Source organism: Echinops telfairi, unplaced genomic scaffold, assembly GCF_000313985.2.
Source record: "Echinops telfairi isolate 266 unplaced genomic scaffold, ASM31398v2 ScPeMD7_7400;HRSCAF=8409, whole genome shotgun sequence".
Taxonomy (NCBI): domain Eukaryota; kingdom Metazoa; phylum Chordata; class Mammalia; order Afrosoricida; family Tenrecidae; genus Echinops; species Echinops telfairi.
The window spans coordinates 54794906-54804130 of record NW_022111300.1 but is presented as its reverse complement, the minus strand read 5'-3'; the positions used below and the strand labels follow the sequence as shown (position 1 = coordinate 54804130).

The window sequence follows — 9225 nt, the reverse complement described above, 5'->3', positions numbered from 1 at the left end:
GCCCTGGAGCTTTCATACTATTTTTATTGATATATCTCACACATTCCAATATATCCATTCACTTACAATTTGGTTGATTAATCCCATTGGTGGGGATTATACAATCATCAATACTATCAGTACTCCTTTCCCTTCCTCCCCCCAGTTCCAGCATATTTTAAATGGAGTCTTGGGGGTTTTTTATACATAGGATTATATCATCTGCTAGTCAAGAAAGTTTTCCATTTCTCTCCATTAAGTGAGATGCTGGCTGTTGGTTTCATAGAACAATAACATTTTAAATGGAAGCTGAAAAAAGCCACAAGGAAAACAAGCAGCTAGAACTGTGTTGAAAACTGTTGGCTTCTCTGGTTTCTTTTTGTCGAGCTTGAGGGCTGATACTTGATCCGGACCCTTCTGTTCTGGGCTTCACTTCCGCTTTCCTCACTGAGACTTGAAATGAGAGGAGAAATGTGACACCCTGCGGCAGGGTTTGGAGGCGGGGCCAGGAGGCGGGGCCAGGACTGCTTTCCCACCAGCCTGAAGGACCCCCTCCTGGCTGGCAGGCCCTTCTCCCAATGACACTTTCTTGTGGGTTCAGATTTAGCCCAGCCCAAGGGAACCTTGAGCCTAGATTCAGCATGGGGTGTGCAGGTTGCTTGGCCTCTAGAGGGGGTGTGATAGATAGATAATACATGAGGTCTTTCTACACTGGCAAGCGAGATCTCTTGTCTTTGAGAGGTCTCTTCCTTACCCCAGAGAGCACGGGCAGCTGATGTTGTTTGGTGTGTTTGGGATTCTGGAAGAGGGAGTGGCTTTCCAGGGTGAAGCCTTCCTCTTGACCCTGTGTCTCTGCCCCTTCCTTCCTCTGACAGAGAGCCAAGCTGTGCGATGTGTGAAGTTCGCCGCGTGCCCGTGGCTGCCACTGACCACCACCGACAGACACGTCCTGTCTTCCAACGAAAGGTATGGTGCTTGGAGCCCCTGAGGTGTTCTTGTCCTGTCAGACAGGACAGGTTGATAATACACACTTTCACCAGGAAAGAAGGCAGAAGGCAGGATGTGGCTGGGAAAGGTAGCCATGGGGACAGACGGATGCTTTCGGAATTTCCCAAAGCAGACAAGAAATGTCTTACTTGATCTGTTTCTTTTTTGTGATTCGAGTTTGTGGTCCTAGTTGTTGACCACTGAGTTGCCCCTCAGTGGGCCGATACTCACATTGGCCACCCTGTGTGTCTGGGATTGATCAGAATGGAAAACTCGGGATAGTGCAGTTTCTCACCAGTTGGTACATGCGTTGTGTTAGGAAGGTTGCTGTTGAGAAGGTTAGAGCCACTGGTCTAACTTAAGTTCACTTTTGGTTAAAACTTTCAATGACAGTGAATAACTCAACAAATGTGTTTGTTATCTGCTGCCTTTTGGTGAGAATCTGGAGGATGAAGCCCACCTTGCTAGGGTGAGGGTCAGACAGAGGGGGTGTAGTGTTTATGCATTTGGCTGCTAATCTCAGGGTCAGCAGTTCGAAACCACCAGCCACTTCAGGATCAGGATGATGGGCAGATAGAAACCACGCTGGCACCCCCGTCAGACCCTGTGTCCATCTAGTCAAAGGACCGTGCCATCCACTAAAACAGTGGTTCTCAACCTTCCTAATGCCACGACCCTTTAATACAGTTCCTCATGTTGTGGTGACCCCCAACCATAAAATTAGTTTCGTTGCTACTTCATAACTGTAATTTGCTACTGTTATGAATCTGATGACCCCTGTGAAAGGGTCGTTTGACCCCCCCCAAGGGGGTCCGCAACCCACAGGTTAAGTACCGCTGCACTAAAAACAGAAACTCACTGTCATTCAGTCTATGCCGACTTACAGCAGTGACCTTATAGGACCTCATAGTGCCCTTGTGAGTTTCACATACTGTAACTCTTTACAAGAGTTGAAGCCCTGTCTTTTTCTCATCCCCTAAAGAGTTACAGTCTATACCAAGGGCTGGAGTAGAAAGAAAATGTTTTGGAAATGATGATGGCAGCATATGTACAAATGCGCTTGATGAAATTGATGTATGGATTATTATAAGAGCTGTAAGAGTCCCCAATAAAATGATATATTAGAAAAAAAAAGTTAGAGCATAGGAACCCCACAGGGGCAGTTCTCTCTTGGCCTGTATGGTCGCTTTGGGTTGGAATCAGGTTGCTGGTGGTGGGTTTTTTGAGCTGGGTGATTGTGTATTGATACTTGGTGAGTCACCCTTGTGCATAATTAGGACCCCTGTTCTCCTCCTTTTCCATCTGTCACCTCCTTGCCACAGTGCGAATGTTGCTCTCGGGACCCACATGCATCGTCTCTCTGGGTTTATTCGGCCCTGGTGTTGCATGCTGACTGGGGACAGGTCAGAGAGGCATCCAGGGGAAGTGGCGCCTCAGCTGAGGGGGCAGGTGACTTAGCTGTCCTGTACTCCATCCTCTGCCTCGTAGCTCGCTGCGAAGTAACAACCACACTGTGATTTGGAACACCTGCGAACTCCTGCAGGACGTCATCATGCAAGACTTCCCCGCCGAGACCTTCCTGCAGAGGCCACAGGTGGTCCGGGTGAGCCCCTTGTGGTGGCGGGAGGCTTCCAGGCAGCAGCGGGCTTTCTTGTGGCGGTAAGGCAGATCTTTCAGGAAGGAGTGCTTGGGAAGGAAACCTGCTCTAAGGCATTTTAAAGATCAAGTCATTGGTTATCTAAAGAACTGACTTGCTAACCTGTGTGAGTAGGGGTAGTCTTCCTGGTTTAATTGAAACATGCAGTTCAGTTTAGCTACTGTGGCTTGACCATGGTGGTGGTGGCCTGCAGGTTGGGGGGGTGGGCTGAAGGGGGATGGAGTTGCAGGCTTGGGTGACAGGAGTGCTGCCTTTGGAGTGTCCCATGTGTGCATGTCAGTCACCCAGATGCTGGGGAGACAGAGACACACAGTGTAGATCATGCAGTCCCACATTTAGTTGGCTGCACTCCCCTCTCTCCCCTCCACGATCTGTTCTAGCACCCTGCTGAAGGCAGTACCTCCATCTGGGGAGACACTGGGGTACATAGAGCTTACCCATCTGTCTTCAGTGTTGGACTAATGGGTGGAGAGGAAGGGAGGCTGGGTGGGGACAGGAGAGCCACTGCTGTGGGACCTGCCTCGACCCCATCACAGTCATGGGGCTGAAAGGGATGTGAGTTCGCGGTGACAGTTGGTGTTGGTTTAACTGTCCAGCAGGAGCATGCCTGCAGGGGGATGAGGGGCGGGTCCTGAGCTAATGAACACAGTGACTCTGATGTGTGTAATAACAGGGACCGGGAAGACCGCTGTCCTGTCATGTCCTAAACGGGGCAGAGCCTGGCGTGATCAGAACGGGGCCCCAGGCCTGATGGACAGAAGGACGGTGGTGATAGGAAAGCCTGAGGATTGCCCCATGTCATCTGTACTGTTTGCAGTCTCCGAAGTCCTCTCAGCCATCTCCTTCCTGAGCCGCTTAACCCTTGTCCCTGCTGCAGGGCCTGCTAGCCCTGCTGAGGCTGGCCTCCGGAGGACACGGCCAGCACCGTCTGGCCCTGCAGGCCTTGTCCTGCCTGCAGCAGCTTTGCTCCAACCTGAAGACCAGGCTCACTTTTCACCAGGACCCCGGCTTCCTCTCCAGCAAAGCAGGTATTGAGGGGCTTGCTCGCCAGTTCCCCACTGACTGGCCTTCTGGCTGCCTATGGGTACGTTTTGCCGTGGGGAGAGCCCTGCTCTGAAGGAGGCCACACCATCGTCTTAGTAATCAGGCCCTGCAGAGCGAGCACTTCCGTGTCCCTCTGGCTCTGTTTCAGAACCCAGGGAGGTTTCCTCTGAGTGCTTCTGTAGGTGGCTGTTTAGTCACTGCTGCTTGTGGGATGCAGTCTTCCCCGGTGATTGTGTGCCCTGACTTCAGCAGCCCTCTCAAGGGAGGGTCTCGTTCTGGGAAGATAGTGTCACTGGAGATGCACTCATTTCATGTGTCAGTATTTGTTCATTACCCATGAGCTACCATCCCATGTCCTAGCCATGGGGGCATGCGGCCTTGAACACAGGCGATAAGGCCCTGCCCCCTGAGCATCTGCTTCAGAAGAGTGAGGACAGGTAGCATGGGCAGCTAAAGGAGTTCCTTCCTGGGAGTAAGAGTGCTTGAAGGAAGTACAGGTTAGGGGACCCATTAGATTGAGTGATCCCAGAGTGCCCTCCCAGGAGAGAGAAAGAGCTGCCCACCCATAGAGCTGTGAGCAGAGAGCAGCAGCAGAGTTGGAGGATGAGCAAGGGGAGCCCTGAGCTGGGTTTACGGCCCTGGGTTGGAGGGCAATTTGCTGGGGAAGAGGGTCGTCAAGGTGGATCAGGGCAGCAGTGAGGGACTGGGAGATTCTGGTGGGGTTGTGTCCCCTGAAGGTGTGGGGTAGCACTGGCAGAGTGTAAGGGCAGGTATGTGTGGTCTAGCCTTCTTCTACTTGGGCAGTCTTGCTCAGACTGGTACTGAATGAGCTTGGCTGGTAGGCCCTCTAGCTCTGTTAGTTATAAACCTAAAGGCGGGGCTGATATACTCAATGTAAAGGTATTTTCATTCCCCACCCTCAAGTAGAAGTATTTCTACTGTTTGACTGTTAGTCATATTGCTAAACAAGGACACAGACATAGTGTTGTAGTTGCTGAATTAGCGCCAATTCATGGCAACCACATACAGGGCAGAATGAGGCCTGATCTGGTCCTGCCACACCTTCACAGTCATTGGTAGGACATTCTGAGGATCTTTCAGCCTCCAGGCATGTCTTCTGCATTGCATCGCACACTGTTCTCTTGTGATCCAGAAGGTCTTTGTTGACTGGGTTTTGGAAGTAGGTTACTGGCCTTTCTTCCCAGACTGTCTTTGTCTGCCCTCTCCACTGAAACCCATCTTCCATGGGTGACCCTGTGGGTCTTTGAAGTCCTGGTGACATCTCTTCCAGCACTTCCAACAATGAACGGCAGGGCTAGCCATCACTACTACATAATTGTTACTGAATTCTTACAGAAATAAGTTCTTTGAAAATGCTGCAACCCCCTTGCTTGTTACCCTCCTACGCGCGCTATTCATGTTATTTAAACATGGTGATCTGTTTTACTACAGGATGATTTCACATTTTACTTTTTAAAAAAATACTTTTATTGGGAGCTCTTATATCTCTTATCAAAATCCTTACATTCCTCCAATGTGTCTAGCACATTTGCACATACGCCGCCGTCATCATTTTCAAAGCATTCTCTTCCTACTTGAGCCCCTGATATCAGCTCCCTATTTACATTTTACTTATTTTTTTCCCTTAGACATAGTTTCCCAGAATTCTTCTTTGTCATACTGTCATGAAGCCCGAGGGGCTCACCATTCCCAGAACCCCTCCCCAGGGAGCAGCAGCCCTCGGCCCTCTGTGGTCGGGCGCACGGGCCAGCGTCCTCGTGGGGACGGCCAGGACTGGGATGCAGTGTCTTCCAGGTGAGCCAGCTGTGTCTCAGGAAGTTGGTGGAGCCCAGTTAGGTGTGTGTGTGTGTGTGTGTGTGTGTGTGTGTGTTCGCATGTGCGCGTTTGGGTGTGTTTGCATGTGTGCATGTTTGCAGTGTTGGACTATGTGTGTATGTGTGTTTGCATGGGCATGTGTGTGTGTTTGCATGTGTGTATGCTTCTAGAGAGATGCACAGCTTTGGGAACCCTGTGGAGCTATTCTGCCTTGTCCTACAGGGTCACTGTGAGCTGGAGCCAGCTTGGTGACTGTGGGTTTGGTCTAGTTTGAGTGACCCTGTGGAAGCAGGCGGTCCCGTCTGTCTTTGACAGAGCAGCAGTGGGCTCACGTCACTGCCCTTTCGTTAGCAGCTGTGTACTCACCACTGTGCCACCGGGGCTCCTTGCAGCAGTGTCCCCCAAACAAACCCACTACCATTGAGTCAATCCCATGCTAAGCAGGGTTTGTTTCTGAGGTTGTAAATCTTTATGGGCACAGGCAGCCTCATTTTTCTCCCTTGGAACAGCTGGTGGTTTTGAACCTCTGATTTTGTAGTTAGCAGTCCAGCATCTAGCCCACAGCACCACCAGGGTTCCTTGCTGCAGTACAGCTGTGTCTAATGGGTTGTCCACAGTTGTACCCGGCCTGCCAGTTAGGGTGTTCTATATGTCAGGGTTCATGATGCGTCTGTCTTCCAGCGGAAGCAGTAGTCAGGCTCATGGGGACTCCAGGACGTCTGCGCTGTCTCCCCTGGACGTGGGGCATGTGGACCTGCCCGAGCTGGGGGCTGAGGACACCCTGGGGCTGCAACTCCAGCAGCTCAGTCTGCCCCAGTTCTGTGTCTCCGTCCTGGAGACGGCTGTTCCTCTCCTGAGGACAGGTGAGTGGTCTCCATATCATCATCGTCATTGTCATCATCATCGCTGTGCTTTCTGCTCCCTGGATGTGTGTCAGGGCCTCCTGCACATCCGTGCTTCCTTATCGCCTGCCTGTAAGTCTCCAGGAGCTCCCGGTGTCTCGGCACAGCCCTGCGTCTGCTTCTCTGTGGCCCTTTTGAACAGGAACATTGGGACTCAGTGCAGCCAAGTGAGCAGGAGGAGGGGAGCTGGCTGGAACCGGCCACAATGCAAACCCTTGGGCATGCACTCTCAGTGGTGCTCTACGTTACTGCCAACAGCAACTAGCTCTCCCCACTGTTTCATTACTCCAGCCAGGAAGTGAGTAAAAAGCAAAACCAGTTTCTTACCTTTTCAGTAAGTTATTTAAAAAAATATATATACAAAAAGATCCACCTTAAATGAAAAAGCCAGGAAAACTCATAAAACCCACCTTCCGGGGTAAGACTTTCTTGAGTGAGACCTTGTCAGCGATACAACTCATCACCATCACTCTGCAAGGGTGCTTCCCAGTCAGAAGCCACTGGTGGCGGTCAGTTGAGTTTGAGCTCAGCCTGCCGCTGAGAGGTCATGCTCCATATTCGTCTCTCTGCTAACACTGCTGAATGAGGGAGAGCTGATCTCTGGTGTCAGGAAGTGTATATGTATGTATTTATCTGAGTAATAAGCAGGGCGGCCTTTGCTTTGATGGTTTTGCATTTAACCTTTCCTTAATTTGCTGGTGAGAGCCAGATTGATAATTGTGCAGCTCTGTCTGGTTACATAACATTTTCTAAGTGTGCTTGTGCCCTTTTGTGAGAAATGATGGCATAATTTGTCCTCGTTGAGTACCACGAGCAGTGTTTTCATGAAGAATGCCCTCCAGCTGATGTTCTGAGAGATTAACCCAAGCCCGCAGGCTGCTGGCGGGCTGTCTGTGTCCTCAGGAATGGCCATTGGGATGCGGTGGGCGGGGGGAGGATCTCGGTGGGCCTGGACTCCCCTGCCCGGAGTTGGGGCTCCTGTTTTCTCTTTCCTACAACTCTAACAGCTCCACATTTCTGAGGCACATGTTTTGTTCACTTTGGTTTAGCTGGGCATAGGCTTGAGAGGAGTCCTGGTCACACAGCTAAAGCCATGGGTTAACCCTGACACTCCTGGCTGCCAGTCAACAGGGCACTGGCGGTTCAAATCCACCAGCTGTTCTGCAGGAAGAAGCTGTGGCAGTCTGGGAAGCCCTGTGGGACAGTTCTCATCTTCCCTGTCGGGTTGCTGGGAGCCAGAACGGACACCTTTGGAAATGGGGTTTTTCTCAAGTTAAGCTCAGCAAATGTCATGGGGGGAATTGACTCCTTGAGTTGCTTCTGACCAGGCTTTGCTTTCCTGGCCACTCCTGGTGGTTAAGCATTTGCTGTTAGCTTCGAGGTTGACAGTTCAAACCCATGGGCCGCTCTGAGGGAGCAAGATGAAGCTGTCTGTTTCTATAAATAGTCACAGTCTTAGAAACCCAACCCAGGGTCGCCAAGAACTGGCATTGCCTCAGCAGTGGTATTTCTTTGCCTTCTGGTGTCAACAGGGAATGGTTGGTCTTTGGGGAAGAAGAAGAATACATTGTCTTAACTGCATGGTGCTGTATCACTTGTTATACGTCAGATGTTCCAGCTTTTGAGTTTTAATTTTTTTCCTAATCAGTCTCACTGTGTTGGCAGCTAGCTCATTGCTGCTACCCTGAGTCTGTCCCCAGTGAGTGCCCTGACCCGTCTCACTGAGTCCTAGTGTGGTCCAGGTCAGGGCAGTTGTAAGACCATCATCAAAAAGACAAGTAGGGATTTGGGGTATGGCTACTTAGCAAACAGAGCCGGTGAGCTGATTATTTGAAAGCCAAGTAACTTAGAAAGGTTTTATGCTTCCTTCTAACTGCTGCCCACTTTGTGTTCCTAGGCAGTAGACAGATGGTGCTGAGAGTGCTGGAACTGCTGGCTGAGGACCTGGTGCTTATTGGCGACGCGCTTTCCACCGAGGTCTGGGATGACCCCAGCCCCTTCGCCGTCGACATGGTGAGCAGTGCATTCCGAGGCATGACTGATACCCTGCTGCTGTATTTCGCTGTTGGGGTCTCTATGAGCTTCTTTTCTTGTCTTATGAGTCTCTGGAAGCTTTCTGACTTCTGCCACGGTATATCCCAAGCATAATTTTTGCCCAAAGTCAGGAAATAATCTCTTTTAAAAAGGGAGTTCTGGTTATATGTAAGGGGGAAAGGTGGAGATGAACTAGGTCATTGGGGTGCTAAGGAGGCTGTTGTCGTTGGTGCCTGTGAGCGAGCTCCTGCTCACTGCTCACACAGCCCACACACCACAGGACGCAAGGATCACTGTGGCCCTGCATTGGCCTCACTGCCTTTCTTGTGTGTCAGCCCATCTCATCAAGGGCCTTCCTTCAATTTGCTGCCCCTCTCCTTTACCATGCATGATGTCCTCCACCAGGGACTGCTCTCTCCTAACAACATGAGCATGTGAGACCCAGTCTTACCGTCTTCACTTCTCTGGGGAATTTGGCTGAACTCCCTCGTGCCGCCCATGGTTCTGTTTTCTCAGTGGTCTTCAATAGCACCATCATCCAAAGGCCTGTGGCCTCCTGTCCCTCTCGGGCACTTGAAGGATGAGAGCCTTCTCGTCCTCAGCAATGAAACTTTGGAAAAACAGTTCACGTTGCTCTTTCGCTGACATTACACTTCCATGGCCCTGCTGGTACCTAGAACTCTTAGATCCTAACGTGTGGTATGAGGTTGGGGGGCCAGCTCCTCACCATTAACCATGGGTTCAGTAAGCACAATTGTACGGTTGAAATATATATATATATATATA

The 9225-nt window shown here is 50.8% G+C and overlaps 1 protein-coding gene across 1 annotated transcript in view; it reads left to right on the top strand.

Moving 5' to 3' along the window:
* RTTN (rotatin) overlaps window positions 1–9225 on the top strand; it is a 96729-nt gene that overhangs the window by 5002 nt on the left and 82502 nt on the right. The window contains exons 5-10 of the mRNA XM_045296076.1: window positions 855–945; window positions 2455–2569; window positions 3501–3651; window positions 5317–5482; window positions 6185–6366; window positions 8303–8418. Of these exons, the coding sequence (XP_045152011.1) occupies window positions 855–945; window positions 2455–2569; window positions 3501–3651; window positions 5317–5482; window positions 6185–6366; window positions 8303–8418 (821 nt within the window). The remainder of the gene's footprint in view (window positions 1–854; window positions 946–2454; window positions 2570–3500; window positions 3652–5316; window positions 5483–6184; window positions 6367–8302; window positions 8419–9225) is intronic.